This window comes from Camelina sativa, chromosome 17, assembly GCF_000633955.1.
Source record: "Camelina sativa cultivar DH55 chromosome 17, Cs, whole genome shotgun sequence".
NCBI classification, from domain to species: domain Eukaryota; kingdom Viridiplantae; phylum Streptophyta; class Magnoliopsida; order Brassicales; family Brassicaceae; genus Camelina; species Camelina sativa.
This window is the reverse complement of record NC_025701.1, coordinates 23,835,183-23,857,384: the sequence shown is the minus strand read 5'-3', so window position 1 is coordinate 23,857,384 and position 22,202 is coordinate 23,835,183. Positions and strand designations below refer to the sequence as shown.

The 22,202-nt window shown below is 38.6% G+C and overlaps 2 protein-coding genes across 2 annotated transcripts; both read right to left on the bottom strand.

The window, feature by feature from the left end:
* Positions 15,019 to 16,465, bottom strand: LOC104757907 (uncharacterized protein At4g02000-like). Its single transcript, XM_010480692.2, has one exon. It carries the CDS (start codon positions 16,234 to 16,236, stop codon positions 15,148 to 15,150), a length of 1,089 nt encoding a protein of 362 aa, XP_010478994.1. The 5' UTR covers positions 16,237 to 16,465; the 3' UTR covers positions 15,019 to 15,147.
* LOC109130252 lies at positions 20,706 to 22,129 on the bottom strand. Its single transcript, XM_019239785.1, has one exon. The coding sequence runs from the start codon at positions 21,881 to 21,883 to the stop codon at positions 20,726 to 20,728; it is 1,158 nt and encodes a 385-aa protein (XP_019095330.1). The 5' UTR covers positions 21,884 to 22,129; the 3' UTR covers positions 20,706 to 20,725.

The following is a 22,202-nucleotide window of genomic DNA, read 5'->3' as shown; positions in this document are numbered from 1 at the left end:
ACGCATGCTCGATATTTCACAAAATCCCTAATTGCATCGACCGACACCTCCACATTGCATTGATCGATGCTCGTAGGTCAAACACGCCGTCTTCACATTAGTGTCGACCGACACAAGAATTGTTTCGATCGACACTCATGCCGAGCATCACCTCTTCATGACCAGAAACTATGAATCTTGCCTCCAAGCTTCTCCCATCCGTCTCACATGATCCCAGGAACAGATCTAAGCCCAATGAGTCACGAAAAACGCATAGAACTCACAAGAAAACAATAATACATCACAAAAATCACAGAAAACATAGATCTTAGCTTAGATAAGCCATGGTCATGCACTCACCTTTGCCAAACAACTAGATCTATGCCCTAAACGATGAAACTAGCACCATAGAAACCTTCCCATACGTTCCTAGCCTTGAATCCAAACTCTCTAGGAAGAAAACCCACTCACAGGGACAAAAGATCTCCAAAACTCAAGAACGCTTCTTTGGGAAAACTCTCCTTTCTCTTTTCTCTCTATAAGTGAGAAAACGGCTAAAGGGAGTGGAAAAAGTCGAGTTTTCCTTTTAATACTCGAGTCTAGGGCTTTCTCAAACCAACTATGCAAATCGGCGAAATAAAATCAAACCGTTTGAACTAGCCGAACACTATGTCGATTGACACCACAAGCTGTGTCGATCGACACACCCACCAAAATCCCAAACTTTTGTTTGCGGGTGTTGCAACTCTCCCCCACCATCATAGATTCGTCCTCAAATCTAGCACAAAGCTAACAGTCAAGGATCTCCCGTGCAACCAAATACTTTGGCCCGCACATCCTCCGACTAACTATGAGGACTCCGCCACCATGGTATCCGGCTCGCCAAGACCACCACCAAGGTATCTTGGCCAAGACCACTACCCCTGACTGGCATCACCAAGAACTCTGTCACTAAGACCACCGTCAAGGTACAAAACAAATATCACTAAGAACTCTACCACTGACAAGCGTCACCAAGAACTCTGTCACCAAGACCACTGTCTAAGTACAAAAAATCACGAAGACCCCTATCAACGCACTAGCGTCACCAAGACCACTCTATGCCATGATACTAAACGTCACAAAGACCGCCACCCAGGCACGCATCCCGCAAGATCATCACAAAGATCACCAAACTTTCCACAAAACTTTCCATTTTTAGAAACAAACTAATTATGGAAACTTTCTATTTATGGAAACTTTTCATTTATAGACACGCCGAGCTATTTCTTTTTCCATGAAAACACTAGTCAAATAAAGAAATAATCATTTTATTAATCATAAAATATCATAATCGTGACAACCTCAACAAAAATACATAAGCGACCAAGTATCAAGAGAGATGGGCTGGAATACTCCGTCCGCTCCAGCCACGGTCTTCTAACCATCACGACACTGGGACCAAGGTTTGGCAAGCTCAAGCTTCGACCTGCTTCTCGAACCACTTCTTGAACCTTGCCTTCATCCTCACCTCTGGCTCCCAAGTCTCCTCTAACACACCATCACAGTCCCACTGGACTCTCATCAAAGGAATCTTCTTCTGCCAAAGTTCCTTGATCCGCCTCTCGAGAACTCTCACCGGTCTTGTCTCAAGAGTTATGTTTGGCTGAAGATCTGCAGGAATCTTAGCCAACACCTCGTCATTCTTGTGAAGACACTTCCTCAGCATCAACACATGGAAGACCTTGTGGAACACATGCATAACCTCAGACAACTCCAACCTGTATGCAACCGGTCACACCCGCTCCACAATCCTGAAAGGACCCATGTACCTCAGACTCAACTTAGTTTCTGAGATAGTCCTGTTCGGACCCTACAACATGGCCATCTTGAGGTACACTCTATCATCTACCTGGAACTCAATGTCCTTTCTCCTCTGATCAGCATAACTCCTCTGTCAATCCTGAGCCTCCCTCATGTTCAACTTGACCACCCGGATCTTCTCTGTGGTCTCCTGAACAAAACTCGCATCCAATATGCTCCTCTCCCCCACCTGAGTCGAGCATAAAGGTGTGCGACATGGCGTCCCATACAACGCCTCATAAGGAGCCATACCAATACTCGCCTGATAGCTGTTATTGTAAGCAAACTCTTCCAGGTTCAGGTGATCGGCCCAGTGACCACCCCAATCCATCACACACATCCTCAGCAAGTCCTCCAGAGTATGAATCGTCCTCTCAGACTACCCATATGTCTAGGGATGGTAAGATGTACTCACGTGCACCTTAGTATACAAATTTACCTGAAACGCCCTCAAGAACGCTGAAGTGAACTTGGAATCCCTGTCTGACACTATGCTCATAGGTAGACCATGCAACCTCACAATCTCCTTCACATACTTCTTAGCCAAAACTTCTGCTCCATCAGTCTTTTTAATGGCCAGAAAATGTGTAGACTTGGTCAGACGATCCACAATCACCCAGATAGCATCCATAGTCTGCAACACAGGCAATACAACCACGAATTCCACCTTGATCATAGCCCACTCTCACTCTGAAATGGGTAAAATCTGCAACAGGCCACCCGACACCTGATGCTCAACCTTCACTAGCTGGCACGTATCACATCTCGAAACCCATCTAGCAACATCCCAACATAGTGATAGTATCGTTGGAGATCACGGTACATCTTGGTCGCTCTAGGATGAACAGAGAACTTGCTCGAATGAGACTCCCTCAGAATCTCCTGCCTCACACCCTCATCCTTGGGCACACAAACCCGACCATGCACCAAGATAATCCCGTTAGCAGAGACCTGATACTCAGAACCCGCCGCCTTAGAGGCATTCACCGTATGGGCTCTGATACCAAACTGAAACAACCCGGGCCGTTTTTTTTTCTTTCATATATCTTATTATATAGTGATCCCATACTCACTAGTAACCTAACCCCAATCAATAACAACAGCGGATAACACATAACTATTCCAATAAACCAATAACGAATAATGAATAACATGAAACCAATTCCACAACAATCTGAAACATAAACAAAGTCAAAGAACCATCAATCCTAGGAACTGTTATAGACAACTAAGTTCCACTCTAGCGTCCTGTCAAAGACACAGAGCAAACAACCGAGCCTCTAGAATATCCTCCTCTTCATAGCCTTGATTCCACGATCACACTTTGCCTTTACCTCGCCACAACACAAAAGAGAGGCGTAAGTATTACCATAAATACTTAGTGAGGCAATCCTTCCATCTACTGGGTTATACACACAAGCAATAAGATCTCTCATGCCACAATCAACAAACAATAAGACAAACCATGCAATACACAAAGCAACATGTCATCAGCCGCTGCTGAAGATGGTGTAGATCGACACTGACACCTGACGAAGGAGGTGTTGACTGACACACAACATGTGTCGATCGATACAAGCCACCTTGCGTTGACCGACACACTTATTGTGTCAATCAACGCATACTCGACATTTCACGAATTCCCTAACTGCATCGACCAAAACCTCCACATGGCATCGATCGATGCTCGTAGTTCAAACGCGCCGTCCTCGCATCAGTGTTGATCAACACTCATGCCGAGCATTGCCTTTTCACGACCAGAAACTCTGAATCTCGCCTCCAAGCTTCTCTTATCTGTCTTACATCATCCCAGGAACAGATCTAAGCCCAAGGAGTCACAAAAAATGCATAGAACTCACAATAAAACAATAATACATCACACAAATCACAGAAAACAGAGATCTTAGCTTAGATAAGCCATGGTCATGCACTCACCTTTGCCAAACAATGAGATCTAAGCCCCAAACGATGAAACTAGCACCACAACAACCTTCCCACACGTTCCTAGCCTTGAATCCACACTCTCCAGGAAGAAACCCCACTCACTGGGACAAAAGATCTCCAAAAACTCAAGAACGCTTCTCTGGGAAAACACTCCTTTCTCTTTTCTCTCTATAAGTGTGAAAACGGCTAAAGGAAGTGGAAGAAGTCGATTTTTCCACTTAATACTCGAGTCTAGGCCTTTCTCAAACCAACCATGCAAACCGGAGAAATAAAATCGAACCGGTTGAACCTGTCGAACACTGTGTCGATCGACACCACAAGCTGTGTCGATCAACACACCCGCCAAAATCCCAAACTTTGGTTTGCGGGTGTTACACAAGTCCGGGGAAATTGATGTGTCTGTATTTTATAGGATTTTAACCATAGCTTTTACACTTGTTTTGAGTCTTTTATTGAGTCAAAGTGTGCTTTTAGAGTCTTTTTAGTCTTTTGTGAGTCTGTACAGGTTCTAGATTACTTTGGAAGGAAACTGAATGTTTTAGGGATGAAAACATGCATGTTGAGCCAATTTGGTTAAAGACTGATCGGACTATCAAGCAGATGGAGCAACCTCAGAAAAAGCATCCAGGATTGACGGATCCTCATTCAAGATCGACCAGTCCCGTGCCCGAAGCAACTTTTCCTTTTAGTTTTTAAACCGACTTTTAGGGTTTTATTTTAGTATTTAAGCACGAGGCTCGGCCTCTAGAGAGATAACTTTTATTCTATGCAGCCTTTGATTACTTGTAAGATTTGGGAGAAGATATCTGATCCTTTTTTAACACTTTGGAGAAGAATTGTAAACCCTTTTATTTCTTTTGTAATTCAATTATGTCTTCTTCATCATTCATTTGTTGTTTCTGTTTCTCTATGTTTGAATACTTTCTAAATTGGGTTTCGGGTTTCAAAAGGGGTTTATGATTCTCTAATGTAGGTGTGTTAGATTTGGAATTGAGCTATTTTGTTCTTCATATATTGTTATTCTTAATGCTTAAACTAGACTAGCTACATAGTTTCTGATCTTAGGTTTAATTTATCGGGGCACCAAAAGTGTTGTTGAGTTGCTTGAAAAGAACATAGGTGAGCAAGGTGACCCTTAGCCAACAAGAGTTGAAGTCAAGGCACCTTGTGAACAAATCAAACTTAAACTTTTAATGCTTGCTTGGTTTGCTAGATTCAAACGAGAGTTTAGGATCTAGTAAATTTGTTGCATAGATAGTTAGCGCTGCGAGAGTAGGTTAGCTTTACAACCGTGATTTGAGTTCTAGAACGGTGTTTAATGCATCCCTATCTAATCACCTAAATTTGTGGTTATATCCCGTAATGATTCCCTGCGTCCAATGTTTCTCTTTTGATTGAAACAACTTATTTATTTTCCGTTTTTTATAGTCACTTGCATTCACAAACTTTTTCATTGTCTTAGCTATATTTAATCTTCATAATTTCATAGTGCAATTGCTTGGTCTCTGAGGATTCGATCCTGATGTGTTACGACGATACCACTAGATCGTGGTTGAGTACACATTATGTTATTAATTGACCTTTGATCAGTTAGTCTTTGGATTCTCCATTTTCTCGTTGAGATAGAACTATAATTATGTACTTGCATCTTGGAAACCTATCTCATTTTACCATCTCTTTGTACATAATATCCATCCTTTGATATTCCAGATCACTATCAAAATCCATTTTGTGACAAAGATCAGCTTGAGAATCTTGTCCACTCTAAGATGATGTTGCATCATTTTGTGCCTGAGACCGAGCATTGTCCAACCAGTCAAACAGTTGGTTTGTTCTGGAGGATCTGTTTGATGAGAATCATTTTGTGACTGAGACTGAGTTGTAGAAGATGACTAAAAACTTTACTAATTTTTCTATCTGATCCCAATCATCTTTTTTTGGCAGCCCAATCATATGTTTTCCTTCAACGCTTTCACTGAAATAGTCATTATATAGCTTGTCTTCAGCCTCCATTCTTTCAAAGGACAACCTGAACTTCAAAACTCTTGTTAACATCAGAAAAGTGGAATTCCATCTGGTTTTACAATCCAATGATAGATTGCCCCTTGTCATCTTTCCTGATTTAACTTTCTGCTAAAATGCTTCGACTCTTTTACTAGAAGCTATAATATGTTGAACCGCATTTCGAATAGCTTCAACACTCTCATTAAGTTCCTGTAAACCATCCTTTACGACCAAGTTAATGATATGAGCACAACAACACATATGCAGATACTTACCACCTAAAACTAATGCATCATTTCCTACTAAGTTGAATGCATCCTTAAACTTTTTTATACCATTGGTGTTGGTAGTGGCATTATCAACTGTGATTGTGAAGATTTTCTTTATTCCCCATTCAGCCAAACAGTAGTAAAACAGAACTTATTGTTGACCCTGCCAAGACCAGATCAAAGCTTTTGTAAGCCAAATCAAATAGAATCATGACCAGCTTCTGTAAGCCATTCAAACACAAATCATGACCGGCTTCGGTAAGCAAATAAAATCGAATAAATATTTATTAAAACAAATATGCCATTGCCTACTACAAGATCTCTCTCTATCAACTAACTAACTAGGTATGACTTATAAAAGCAAAGAACAATGTCTAACTATGAAAACAAAGAACAATGTCTAACTATGAAAGCAATGAACAATGTCTAACTATTACTTCATACTTCATAGTTTCAACTTTCAAGCAACCCATAGAAAAACCAACAGCCTTCAACATCGATTCTCTCATGAAGAATATAAGTACATAACTTTGTTTATCAATAAAAAGCAGAGCTTGAAAGGGGAAAAGAGAAACCATAACCAGATCTCTATTTTGAACTAATTAAACTCAAAAAGGAGAAAATAGCAGCGGAGAATAGTACCTGCGATTGATTCCTTGACCCAGCTGACAGAACTGAAAGCTCTCCTCGGAGTGCTTCTTGTGACTCGTTGTCAACTAGGGCTTCCAGTTTTACAATGTGGACTTTGAAATCAATATGAAGGAAAATAAACTAGGGTTAAGAGGCGAGAAGTGAGAAAGGTTAGAGTGAGAGTTGAGACAAAAAAAAGGTCTCACGGTGAGTCGGCAAAAGTTTTGTGTCGAGAGGTGAGAGTCGAGACAAAAGAGGTTAGGATAGTGAAAGACAGATTACAAATGTTATATGTGTGTATGTATATGTGTATTCGGTTTAGCGGATACCCGATCAGATTTTGGTTTGGATCGGTTTATAACCAAAATCCGAATTACAATCAACATATAAACCAATGGGTTTTTACATACTAACCGAAACTGATCCAAATCAGATATTTTGGATCGGTTCGGATAAGATTTTTTGGATCCGGATTATATGCCCAGGGCTATAGAAAACCATTGATCTAAAATGTGAACTGACACTCTCAGACACTATTCTCGAGACAAACTAGATCTCAAACTTGTTTGACGCCGGTGGAGCAGCTGCTTTCTGGCATCAGGATCTTTTAAATTACTTTAATCCTTTTCATCCTCTGCTAAACTTTTAGCTCATTTTCTTTGGTTTACTTTTGTGCAAATCCCTTCAAAATCCAAATACTTCCTCATTTATGACTCTCTTCCCAATCGATTCCAAAATCTGCAACGAAGGGAGAAGTTGGTGTCCGGCGATACCCATCCTTCACCCTTATCATGCATCATCGTTATTATCTCAGACAAAACATCAAACTCGAGATCTGAGATATCAATTAGATTTTGGCTCTCCTCCTTTGCCTTAATTCTCGGGCTAAACCACCAAACGCCGACCCTATATTCACCAGAGATGCTAGCAGCACCGCTAAATCCTCCTCCACCTCTGTATGACGGATAATGCAATCCAAGCTGCTCCATGCGAGCCAAAAGGAAACTAGGTTTCCAACGGGTGGGCCTATTCAAATCTGGCCATTAAGATTTCTAATGTCAAATCCTTTAATTGGTGATCCAAACTCTAATCTGGTAAAGCCAGGTTTGTACTAATCTTTCCTTTGTCCACCCTTAGCCAACTTAGGTATTGTGTATTTGAACCATTTGTTCGAAGACTTGAAATGGAATGTAACACGCCTCTATTGCTATAGTTTCACGAAGAAAGTTATTATGTGCTAAATTCCAAGTTATCTAAGAACATTGCCACTAGAATCACCTAGTGTTAGTACTCATGTTTGTAAAGGTATGAAGAAGAACGACATTATGATCATGTCTCCATAGAGCGGTGGTCACCAAATTTTTTTAAAACTTTCATCTCCGCCTCATCTAAATCTCGAGCTAAAAAAATGCTATCTCATATCATTAGGGATACTATCATTAGTTTAGGGAGAACTTTCCTATTCTTCAAAACTTGGAGAATAACGGCTTTATGACCCCAACTCCAAAGAGTGGTGGTTACCGAAACCTCTTCAAGCAAACACCACCAGACTCTTCCTTGCCGATGCACAGATCAATCCATCTCTTCTCGTGCGGCGAGAATCTCGGCCATGGAACCCTCTTCAACGTCACTTTGTTTGATGACCGCGACCATTACTTTGTTCAATGCTTTGTCCGTTGATGAATTCTGGATAAACAGTGTTATCACTTGCGCCAATTTGCTTCTTAGGTTTGGTCTCCAAGCTTTCATGGATCCTTTGTCGAATTACTTGAACTATCTTCGAGTAACAACATATGCTTTAACCTTTATGTTGTTTTACTTTGTTTTAAGCTTCACTATCTTTGCTATTTTGGCTTGTATGAACTTTTTTCCCTTGATTAATGAAAGCAAGTCTCTTTGACCAAAAAAAAAAAAAAAAATTATATGTTTTGATGTAATATATGCTTTAAAGCTATGAATCTCTTGGTTGTTTTGTGTTTTTTTTTGCTTATTTGAATATGTGTATTGTGTAGTCTAATTCCAAATTAAATATGTTTCTTGCTTGCATCGTTTGTGATTTGAATTGATCATATGGCTTGAACCTATCGTCGGTGAGATTGTTTCTTTTTTTTTATGTATTAATTTTTAAAATATGTTAATGGATGAAGAATTAGCCCTATAACCACCACACCAAGAGATGATATACATCATGTTGTAGACTTGCAGAAAATAACTGGATGTTTGTCAATAATAAACCTACAGATAATTAGCCCTAAAACACAAGCCTACATAGGCAAGCATGGTTCAGAGTCTATGTCTGATATTGAAGAAACATAACGCATCATAATCTATATATGAATTTTGAATTGTAATATTTTCCACTTTTTTTGTTTTTGTTTTCATGTTCTATATGTACTCAAAGAGCTACATAGAGCAAATCTCATATGAAAAAAAACAAGTTTCAAGTTCTATTGAGACAATCTCGTTTGACTAATTTATATAGAGCTTATTTTGCAATTTCTTCCACCATTTCGATGAATAAAAAAATAGATTTCTCCTGTTGATGTTGTCAATGTGAAGATCAATAAACAATTTAAGTAGTGTTTAAGTTGGTTTTCAAAACAGAAGCCACTTCACAACCTCAGTCATGAACTAAACTGAATTGGACTACTGTTTAAGGATATGTTTCACCTCTCCTAAAAAAGTCCAGCCCAAGACAATGAACATGCCCATCAAGAGAAGTCCACGAGCTGAACCATGTCACCGAGATTGGCGAAGGGAAGTTTTGGTAATTAACCCAGCCGAACTGACACATTCCTTTATAAATACGAAATATTAGTGCTGGGCACGGGACGGGTAGCCTTGAATTTTCTCAGACCTTTTACTCATCCCGACCCTAACGGGTAACAGAAAAAATTTACTCATTGTCGACCCTTAAATAACGGTTACCCAGAAAAACGGGTACCGGGTAAAAAATAGTTGTCTGTTAAAAAAACCTCAAAAAGCTATTTTCATTAGGGAAAATTTTTTAAAAAAACCTCAACTTGTTTTTATTTAGAAGTTTAATACCTAATAGTTTTTGACTGGAATAAATAATTGTCAAATAAAACATTATCTTTAAATCCTTTGTAGATTTCAACCCAAGACTTAATACCGTTAAATGGCGTTAAATTTCAGTCAGAATATTTTAATCGTATATATAGAGTCGGTTTTGCAAAATATTAAGTGTATGTCGCTGTAGCCTAGTGGTTATGTGTGTGTTTTGTATCAAACCGGACCTGGGTTCGAGACCCTCCACCTACGTTGTTGCTATCTTTTTCTTTCCTTTTCTTTTGAGACCGTCGACTGTTTTTTTCTTCCAAAACCACCAGCGTAAGACAAGGAACGATCATCATCTTCTACTGTAGTCGTAGCCAGATTCACAATTTGTTCCTCTCTGAACCACCCTTGGCCGTTGTAGAGAGTTCTGGATCTGAACCATTGGTTGAACAGAGGATAGAAGAAGACGAGATCTAAATCGAATCAGATTTCCGAAAATCTCAACAACGAAGAAGAAGATAAAGACGATCCCTAGTTTGGTAAAATACAGAAACTATATGTCACCACCACTAGGCTACATCAACGAATTGATTTACGTTTTTAACCGATCTATATATCTATTTAAACACGTCTCGTGGAAATTTAACGCCTTTAAAAATTCTCTAACGGCTGTTTAACGCTGTTAAGTCCCGGATTGAAATCTACTAATTCACCCTGGGCGTTCGGCTGATTTGGGTTGTTCGGTTTTTTTCTAATTCGGGCTTTTTAAAACTTCACCGAATTGAATTTAAATTGAAATTTGGTTCGGGTCGGACGGTACTCGGGTTAATTGGGTCGGTTACTTGATTTAATTTTGCATCCGAAAACAAAATCTAATTCGGTTTATTGAACCCGAATTAGAAATTTTATGGTCCAAAACCGAAATATAACCTGCTAAGTTCATGTACTAGTAGCTTAAAGTTGTGTTAATGAGTTTAAAGGCTTTAAGCTACTAGTACAGACTATTACAAACCATTACAGACCATTAGAGAAGCTGCTAAGCTAGCAATATATCTAGTTTAAGCTAGCATTACTGCATTACATCAAAAAACCAATCCATCAACAAAAGCATGCTACTTCGCATCAAAAATTAGTCAAAAGAGTAGCTTCAAAGTCAGTAATATACCATCCATTGTTAACGCTGCATTTCGCATCAAAAAGTACAAAATACGCAGCTTCCTACCTGCGAAAATCAGAACAAAACAATGTAAATCAAAAACAAAAACAAAACTTATATGAACACTTAGACAGAACCACAATCATACCTGTCATACTGTGAAGAAACTTAATGACTAGCTTCTGTTGGATTCCGAGTATCTACACAAGAAAACAAAAGCAAGAAATTAATAAACTTGTAGATATCAAAAGATTTGAAAGGATAACTAAACCGAGAGAAGTCAAACTTACCAAGAGACTCAAAGAATTCAACTTCCTCCAACATCTGGGCCAAGTTTGCTATGGCTGATTCTCTTTTATACGAACTCTTTAACCATTGTTGGGTGCACAACAAAACCTCAACCATGTAAGGAGTTAGAGAGCTTCTGTAAGGATCCAAGACCCTCCCACTTGTACTAAAAGCTGATTCAGAAGCTACCGATGAGGCTTGAATCGCTAGAACATCTCTAGCCATCTCTGACAAGACTGGATACTTTGGGCTATTACGTCTCCTCCAACTGAGAACATCATAAGGCATCCCTAACTTATTCTCTACTCGCGGCTCAGTTTTCTCTGCTAGATACTGTTGTAACACATTGTAGTTATCTGCAGAAGTCTTCAACCCAACCACCTTGTCGAATATTGCAAGTATCCCCTCACAATCTTCATCATCTGATAACTCAAAGACGGTAGACTCTGGCTGAGAAGCTGGGGTGCCTTCGCTGGATAATGGTGTGCTCAGCTTGTAACTGTAATGGTCATACAGTTTCTTCAGAACATCTGAAACTTTCGCATTGAGGTGCGTAGACTCTACTGTATCCTTACCATACAACTGGTCGAAGCAGAGAGAAGCAAACTTCATCTTGTTTTGAGGGTCAAAGACACTAGCCACTATCACTAGAGGATTCATGTTTCCTAATCCATCCCAATACTTCTCAAACTTATCCCTCATAACATGCGCTTGCTTTCTAATCTCTTCATCGGGACTGGTACACTTACTAATCAGGTTCCTCTCAGTGTCGACAATCTCATTGTAGCAGACAGTGGAACTAACTAAACTGGAAGTAGAGAATATCAAAGTGCACTTATAAAATATTTTCAGAAACTTGACCAACCTTGCAATTTCATCCCAAGTAGAATTAGTCGGTGGTCCAACTCGTTTAGCCTTTGTTTTCTCATCCTCCTCCTCAAAATAATCACAGCAAAACTTGTCCTCAGCTTCCATCTTCTCAAAAGCCTTCCTCAACTTCAAAGCAGAACTCAACATCAGATATGTTGAGTTCCAGCGTGTGCAAACATCGAGTGGCAAACTCCCTCGACACATTTTCCCTGTGTCACACCTCAATGCGAAAGACCTCAACCTCGTGAATGATGACCGAACATACTTCACTGCATTCCTAACAGCAACAACATGATGATTTACCTTCTTCAAACCATCCCCGACGATCAGATTGAGGATATGTGCACAGCAACGCGTATGTAGGTAGTCACCATCCCTAACTAATGCTTCCTCTCCTCTCAGCCTCAACTGATCCTTAAAAGCATCCAAAGCCTTGCCATTGTTCTTCGCATTATCGATTGTCACCGTGAAGACTTTCTCAATTCCCCAATCATCTAAGCAATCCATCAACTGCCCTGCAATGGTGACTATTGATCCAATGAGCTGTGATCACCATGTAGCTGTATGAAGTGGTAGGGCACGTCCATATATCCGTAGTGAGAGAAACCCTTTGTTTCTCTACACTAAACAAGCTTTTCAGTCTGCCTTCTCTTGCAAATACATCACCACAATGTCTTTAGTACTCGTCCTTCTAGAGAATGTATTGTACAGCGGCAAGACATTGAAGCAGAACCGCTTCCATCCCTCTGACTCTACAAATGAGAGTGGTAACTCATTCACTACTACCATCTTATTAACTGATCTTCTAAACAACATCGGGTCATACTTAATAACCTTCAGATTCCCATTGTTATCACTGCTTATAACCTTCTACTTTTCCTTTTCTACCCAATCCTTATACTGCTTGCATCTATTTATGTGACCTATCATCGGGCTAGTACCTACTGCCTTAGTATCACAAGCTATCTCTGCTGCACAATACTTACAATAACTCTTAGCATTCTCTCCTTCCCTTTGCAGAAAATGTTCCCAAACTTGAGCTCGTTTTGCATACTTCTTTCTTGGTTTCGGTGGCTTATCAGTACCAGATGCAGGTCTTGAACGCTTCTTTCCAGATGCAACATTCGCTGCAACATCCGCAGTTGCATCTTGTTCTCCGGGTTGAACTGTAGGCTCCTTCTCGTGCTCATCAGTCATCTACATATGATTATACAGCTCTCATTAGCTAATAATAACAATCAACAAAACCGAAAGAAGATAAGCCATAAATTGAAAACGTAGATAGACTAATTGAAAACGTAGAACAACGAAAGAAGATAAGCCCTAAGTTTCCAAATGAAATTAAAAATTTTAGGGTTGCGGTTTCAATTTTAAATTTCCTAATCGGTTATATCGAATCGGAGATATACTAATTGACTACGAAGAACAACAAAAGAAGATAAACCCTAAATTTCAAAAAGAAACTGGAATCGAAACCCTAAATTTTTTGATATTCCTAAAGAATCGGAGATATACTAATTGACTACGCAGAACAACAAAAGAAGATAAACCCTAAATTTCAAAAAGAAATGTTCCGAAAGAATCGAATTATCCAAATTGACAACCAAAAACAACTAAAGAGCACAGAAATTGAAAACTAAGAACAACGAAATAACTGACCTCTACGATTTTCTCGTTGTAGCTCGAAGATGTATCAGCAGAAGTGCAGAACTCTCTAGACGTAGAAGAAGATGAGTTGATGGAGGATAATAAACGAAATTAGATCGGAGATTCAGACTGAACTGATGTTCTTCTCAATCGCTTCACATCATGCGGACTGCGGCTTCAAAGAAAGAAAGAAATGAGAATTATAGGGTTAATGATGCATACGGTTAGGTTTATATACTTATGCGGTTTATTCATAAACCGATCGGTCCGATTACCAAACCGAACAAAACCAAAATCCGATTATCCAAATTAATTTTGCCGAAATGATTTAGCTTCTCTCTTCGGTTTGCCCCGAAAACCGAAAAATTCGGGTTGTCCGGTTATTGCCGAACGCCCAGGGTGACTACTAATGATTTAAAGATAAGGTTTTATTTGACAAGAATTTAATATACCATGTATTTTTATTCCAATCAAAAACTATTGGGTATTAAATGTCGAAATAAAAATAAGTTGAAGTTTTTTTTAGGGATTTTCCTATTTCCAAAATAACAAATACACATAATACGTCTAAGTAGTCCATTCGTAGAGCATACGACTCCTCGAGTACACTACCCGGCAAAGCCCATACTCATCTAGTTCTATTTCAGTTTGGCCTCAGTCATCTTTGGATAGTTTTACGAATTCTGTACTTCGTAATCAATCATATTAGATTTTAACTTGCATACGGCGCGAGACAATTTTTGTAATAATAAATAAGAAAATATATATGTTGTATTTTGAATATTTTTTGATTTTGATTAATATTAAGAGACTATAATTTTAGATGGATTATATTTTTGTATTTGGTACTGGTTAGAATTGGCGTAAAACTTTTTGTTAACTCATTTGATACAAAACTAAAATATTTTGTGTATTTTATTACCCATAAAAACTATATAAATATATTTATGTAAACTCTAACCCGTTTAGTAACATGATCCGAAAAAGTATTTTTCGCTTAGCAAGTTAAAAATATCTAGATTATTTAAATTATGAATATTATTTTTAAAAAATATTTTAAATATTTTTTAAATATTACAAATAATAACTTTACTTAATTGACAAGAGTTTAAATATGTAAATCTTATAAATAAAATATTATTTTACTAAATATGTTTTCCAGTTAGTAATAGGGAAATTTTAACAAAATTACGACTAGTCTGTAAAAAAAAGATTTTTCGTACTTACTTTTAAATTCTCACAACATAATTGTTAATTTATACATCCATAACTACCAAAACAAAATAGAAAATAATATAATCAAATTATCTACTAAATTATATCACACGAAAATTCAAAGATGATATAAACTTTAAAATATTTCGGTAATCAAATCTTCAACATTTTCGATTAGCTTTTCTCATTTCATTATTGGGATAAAATTCTCCTTGGCAGTAATATAATTTATTACATTTCATAGTTTCAGATTTTTGGTTTGTTTTTTTTTTTCCAAAGTACGTTTTATATATATGACAAACTAAAGCAACAACCATCAATGGTGATAAACCATGCTCTCCATCGTGGGCGAGTGTTTCTCTCTGTTTCTGACTGAACCTGTTTGCCTTTCCTGCGTTTAGAACACTCTCCATCGTCATAGTTAACTTTGTCTTTCTCTCTGCTGTCGTTCTTAACTTTTAATGAGGCTCCTAGGAAGTCTGAGCTTGAGGAAAAGCTAGTTCTGAGGGGGTGAGCAGTTAAGAATTCCTCCAGATTGGGAGCAGGATTAGTAGGTCTTGGTGGCTGTGATATGAGAGAGGAAGTGGAAAGCTCCGAACTTTGAGATGAAGGTTTCTCGTCACGAAAGCTAAAGATGTTGGAACCCTCTCCTACTTTAAAAACCTGAGCAGCTGGAACCTCAAGGATATCATCAAGATCAACAGGTGGAACAAAATATGGACAGTGGGCAGAATCATGGTTGAAGCGAGAACAGTTAGTACAAATCTTTTTGAGGTTTTCGTACTCAAAGCCTATCATAGCTCCTTCCCCTGATTCAAATCGGACTTTTCTGAAAAAACGCAGACGATCTGTAATTCCAATTCCTATTTTAACTCTGATGAAATCAATCTGCTTCGAAGTCTCTTCATTAAAGTCCAGATAGACAACCTCCCCCAAAGTTTTAGCAATATACGTAACAGAGGCTTCGGAAACATAAGGTAGAGGAATACCTCGAATTTGGACCCAAAGATCAATACTAGTAAGGAAATCCATCTCCGGAAAGTCTTCCCACCTTTGCAAAGCAACAAACCAGTTGCCAAACACCCAGGGTCCTCTTCGTAGAACCATAAAAAGATCAACCTCGGACTGGAATAAGAACTGAACGTAACTGTCAGCTAATATTCTTCCATGAACCCTCGTAGCTACACCCCAATGATGCGGTAGATAGAAGATCACACGCCTAAGGTCTTGTTCTCTGGGATTAAGAGTTCTCCCAATCAAGCTGAGCCGGTTTCTAGCTAACACACCAGCGTAAGTCGTATGAGGAATAAACAGTTCTGGGTCATCTCTCCCCAAATCCATGTATTGCAAGTCATTCCACAACTCATCCGACATCAGAAGTAGCAAGAGAAGGAAAGACCAGAGAAAGAGATAAAAGTATATAGAAACATAATAAGTAAATATATAGTAGGTAGGAAATAGTAAAAATATATAACAATAACTTAGGGAGTAAGAGATATAACCCAAAAAGTCAAAGAAGACAAAAACAGATGGTAAACCAAGGTAAGAGATGACTATCCAAAAATCTCTTAGGAAAGAGGGATTTGTCTTTTTGTGTTTAGGAGAAAGATAAAACAAACCACAAAAAACCTTGAATAGCTATATATATATATATAAGAAAACCATAAAACAAGTTGTTACTTAAAGAGAAGAGGTGGCAGACTAGAGGAGGGTCTTACCAACCTTTGTTCGTTATCAAAAAAACCTGTTAGCCATCTAGGAGCTCCACTAGCAACATATGAGGAAATTCTTATGTCCGAAGTAACACTTTTTGCTATCATTAAGGCTCCATTGTTGCAGTAAGTCGGCTCAAAAAGAAGATACCAATGTGGTTTATCTTCACCAAACAAAAGGAGCGGAGAGATAGAACTAACTAATGCTGGCCATTGTTGAGGATTGTGCATAGCTTTGATGATTTCCATAGTAGTTGCACCAAAAGTCACATGTTCAAAGTGTAAGCTTGCCATACTTTCAAGTGCCCATTCCCAGCTTTTAATTTTGGCTTCAAAAACTGAAACAACAGAAGCAAACGATCTTCTACTATGAAGAACTACTTTACCATCATGATCTCTAACCACCCAGGAAGCACCAGATAAGCTAAACCTTTTAGACCAAGAAAAGCCAATGTTACACTTTACTTCCCCCTGAAAAGGAGGTTGCCATGTATTTGTCTGCTTTGATAAAGTATTCAACTGAGAAATATCTTGTCTATGCACCGAAGACCAATCTCTAGTGACATCCAAAGCTTTGTGCACTAAGACATCCGGAGGCAAAAAAACACCATCAAAAAGAAAGCTGTTCCTATTTTTCCATAAATGCCATAAGATGCAGGCAAAGGCTGATTTAACTTCATCAATAGAATCAATTATCTTTTCCAAACCAAAAAGATAATACATATTAGCAAAAATCGATTTACCAAAGCCCAGATGCGGAGATGGAATGTCTGATAAGGCCCATACTTGTCTTGCAAAGGGACATAGAAAAAGGATGTGATTAATCGATTCCACCTCTGCATTACAGAACATACACCCATCAAAAATCCTTATTGCTCTAGTTCTCAAACGATCAACAACTGCAAGGGCACCATTAAGAGCTTTCCAAAGAAAAACTTGGATTTTTGGAGCAGTATTCACGGTCCAACAAGCTTGTAGAACAGGATTCGTAGATGGACGAGTTTCAGCAACACCCAAAATATCTTTCTTCTGCAATTTGAACATCAAAGCATACCCAGAGCTTACTGAATAAATACCATTTCTAGTTTCACCCCAGCAAAACGAATCATCAAAACCAATCCTAGGTTTTATAGCTTTAATGGTATTGATTTCCGAGTGATGAAACAGTGATCTTAACAGAAAATCATTCCAGATTCTTGTGCGATGGTTGAACAGATCAACAACTCTAAGATTAATGTTCATTAAGGAGTGAAGACCTATAGGCCTGATAGCTCTATTATCAAACAGCCAATTGTCTATCCATACGAGAGTGTTTTTCCCATTACCAATGACTCGTTTCAGGCCTTTAGAAAGTAATTGTCGACCAAAGATAATGCTTCTCCAACCATAGGAAGGATTTCTTCCTTTTGCGGCATTCAAAAAATCATCAGTCGCATAATATCTGCTTTTGAAAAATCTTGAGAAGAGGCAGTCTGTATCGTGAAGGAGCCTCCATGCTTGTTTGGCCAACAAAGCTTGATTGAAAATTTCCAGATCCTTAAATCCAAATCCTCCAGCAGATTTTGGCAGAGTCATTTTTTCATAGCTTAACCAATGAATTTTCTTCTTATCTTGAGTATTACTCCACCAATAGTCCATCATTACAGAAATCATTTTCTTAATGATGCCCTTAGGAAGCTTGTAACAGGACATTGCATAGACTGGAAGTGCCAAAGCTATAGACTTTAAAAGAACTTCTTTACCTCCTTGTGAAAGATTTTTGGCATACCAGCCAGTTAGCCTAGAATGGAGCCTATCCTTTATGAATCCCAACAGTTGTTGTTTCGATCCACTTAAACATTCAGGAAGACCTAAATATTTTCCTGCACCACCTTCTAGGCAAATCCCCGATTTCTCTTTTATCCATTCCCAATCTAAATTATTTGATTTAGACCCAAACGTAATAGCTGATTTTTCCTTATTAATCACTTGACCAGACATCCATTCATACTTTTGCAAACATCTCATCATTTCAGCACATTCTGTTCTATTCGCTTTACAAAAAAACAAACTGTCGTCTGCAAATAACAAATGATTAATTTGAGGCCCAGAGTGATGAAACTGAATACCAGTGATATGGCCTGCCATAGTAGCTTGATCAAATAGATGAATCAAAGCTTCAGTGCATAAGACAAAAAGAAAGGGAGAAAGAGGATCTCCCTGTCTAATGCCTCTTTCAGGCTTGATTAATCCAAACGGTTCTCCATTCATTATCACTGAGTAACTAACAGAGGAAACACATCCCATAGTCCAAAAAATCCATCTATCATGAAACCCAAGAGCTTGAAGCATGTCTTTTAGAAAGATCCATTCCACTCTGTCATATGCCTTAGACATATCTTTTTTAACCATCATGAACTCTTGAGAGACCGTTGGATTAGAGTGGAGACTGTGAGCGATTTCATGAGCAATCAAAATATTGTCGGAGATCAACCTTTCTGATACAAAAGCAGCTTGTGTTGGAGAGACAATAGTTGGTAGATGCTTTTTCAAACGATGCACCAATATTTTTGAAACTATCTTGTAGATCACAGAACACAAGCTGATAGGTCTAAGATCTGTCATTCTTTTTGGAGTCTGAATCTTAGGGAGGAGACACAAGTGAGTATGGTTCCAACCCTCAGGGATAATACCAGTATCAAAAAAACGTAAAACCTCAGTGTTAACCTGATCCTTTATCAAATGCCAATACGTTTTAAAAAAGAACCCGGTTAAACCATCATGGCCTGGAGCACTCTCATTGCTAATCGAAAAGGCAGCCTGCTTAATCTCTGCAATGGTAATATTCCTGGAAAGGTCTTGGTTCATATGGTTTGATACTCTTGGTTGGAAGTTAATGAGCAGTTCACTAATCGGAGAAGGACCCGAAGATTTAAACAAATCAGTGAAATACTTAATTGCAACCTCTCCTTTCTCTAGCTCTGAGAAGTGTTCTGTTCCTTTATCATCTACCAGAAAAGGTAACGAGTTCTTAATTCTTGCAGCTTTCACTGACGCCTGAAAGAATTTAGTGTTTCTGTCTCCATGAAGAAGCCACTTTTCTGTGCTTTTTTGTCTCCAATACACTTCTTCTTCTCTAAAGGCGATGGCTAACTCTCTTTTAATCGCATTGATCCTCGTGAAACACGGATGTAAAGATGCATCTTGTGTTGCCAGCTCTTTTCGCAGTCTTTTGATTCTAATCTCTGAACTAGTCCAAACTCTTTTCTTCCAACTTCCAATAGCCTTTCTGCAATTTTCAAATCTTACCATCACAGAACTGTTGTTGTCCATAGTCTTCTTCTCATTCCAAGCTTTCTTAATTACTTCCATAAAAGAGGGATCCTCAGCCCATCGTTTGTCAAACCAAAATTGGCTCTTATGTAACTCTTTATGACAAGAAAAATTAACCAGAACAGGTTTATGATCTGATCCTAACTTCTCGAGAAAACACTGCCGACTACTTGGAAACAAAGAAAACCAAGCCGGGTTCCCGAAGCAGCGATCAAGTTTGCATTGGATCCACTGTTTATCTCTAACTCCACCCCATGTAAAGCCATTTCCAGAACTGCCCAATTCAGCCATATCACAATTTGCCAAAAGCTCTTGGAAAGGGAAAAAAGAGCTGAGATCCCTTAGCGGTCCTCCCAATTTATCCTTATTGGATAATATTGAGTTAAAGTCTCCTATCATGCACCAAGCTTCTGATCTAGACAAACCAAAATCTGTAATTTTATCCCAAACTGCGGATCTAAGGCCAGTAACTGGGTTCCCATACACACATGAAATAAACCACACTTTAGAGCCACAAGAAACTTCCATATCTATAATATTTTTATCAACAAACAAAAACTTGATATCTATACTGTCTTTCCAAAAAACTGCAAGCCCACCACTAGTTCCAACTGGTTCAACCGTTTTAAGGTTACTATAGCCTATCCACCCTTGAACCTTTTTCAAATAAACACTTGAGTTCTTAGTTTCCATGAGGAAAAGGATATCAGGAAAATGAGCTTTTCTCATTTCCTTAAGATGAAGAATTGTCCAAGAGTTCCCCAGCCCTTGGCAATTCCAACTCAAAATACCTATTGATCTTGCGGCAGTTCACCTGGAACCACCGTATTCTTGTCTCTCTAGAGACTTTTGGCCAATCCATTCCCTTGTTCCTGAATTAGATTCTTTTCACTAACCTCCATCTGATTATCTAGTGAAATATCTCGAGATTTTAGATTTTTCCTTTTTCTATCCTTAGTATTTTTTAACCATGATCTTGGTCTTTTAGCAGTGGGTAATTTCTGGTGCAAACTCTTTGAGGAGGTAGCCTCTAAACCACTCGAGTATAAGGCTGAAGGAGAGCAATAAAAAGAATTACCTTGAGGCAAGCTTTGAGGAGGAGCTTCAAAGCTCGAGATCTTCTGATTCATCACATTAGCTTTGATTGCATCAGCTAAAAGTTTTGGTGAGGAACATTCTGCAGTTAAAATATCTTTATCATGAAGATCTATCCCCTTGCCTTTAATGAAAACCCTTGTAAGATCTTGAGATGCGCTTTGCTGAGGAATTTTAAGGCTCAAAATCTTCGGATCCCGCACATCAGAAGTGATTGCCTCAGCTAGTAAATTCGTTGATGAACAATCTCTAGCTGTAATATCTAACTGAGCAAAAGGACATCTACTCTTATCATGAGTCAACCGTTGGCACTGAAAACATCTTTTGCGAACTCTCTCATAATCAATACCAATCTTGACAAGTGATCCGTTTGGAAGTTGAAGTTCTTTGAAGTTCTTCAGCCCCTTTGAAACATCAAGTAAGATCCTGACCCGAACATAGTCCTTGCTTTGAGCCTCCTTCTCATCAAAAGGCAACTCTAGAACTTGACCAACACAACCAGCAATTTCTCCAATAGTATCCTTCGTATAATGATTCACTGGTAAATTACGGAGTCTAATCCATACAGGTAGAAACATCAGATAATTTGCAGGAGGGTCTGCTACCCATCTTTCCATGACAACTCCCCAATCATCTTGAGTCCACACCCCAGTCTTCAATATTTCATTTATATCCTCATCATATTTGAAAATGAATTGAAAACGATCTCTTGATAAGGCAACACCTCTGACTCTATTATATAATCTCCAAATCCTTGGCATCTCTAAAATCCAATTAGACATACGTTGATAGTCAGGGTTTAGAAAACGACCAATTAAGCTTCGTACGTTTCTTTCAGAAGAGTAAAACTGAGGAAGGTTAGATAAAACCAGAGGTTTATCCTCTTCTTCTTCAATTGACATCTCTTGCAGATACTGTTCCAATTGACATCTATTGCAACAAAGAAAGCTGAAGACAAGATATAGAAATAGAACCCGATTTGTATTTGTCTGAAGCCGGACAGAATATGGTAATATCTCCGGATAACAACTAGAGCTGAGCGAGAATTTCTTGAGCCCACAAGGTTTGGGTCGGCGGTGAAATTGACGGTGTTAAAGACGGCAGCGAGAAAACTTACAATTCCGTAATTAGGAGAGAGAACGGAGCATTCCTCGGCACAAAGGTAATCTCATTAGACGTTATTTTTTGGTTTGTTTATACATAAAAAAAAAAAAAAAAAAA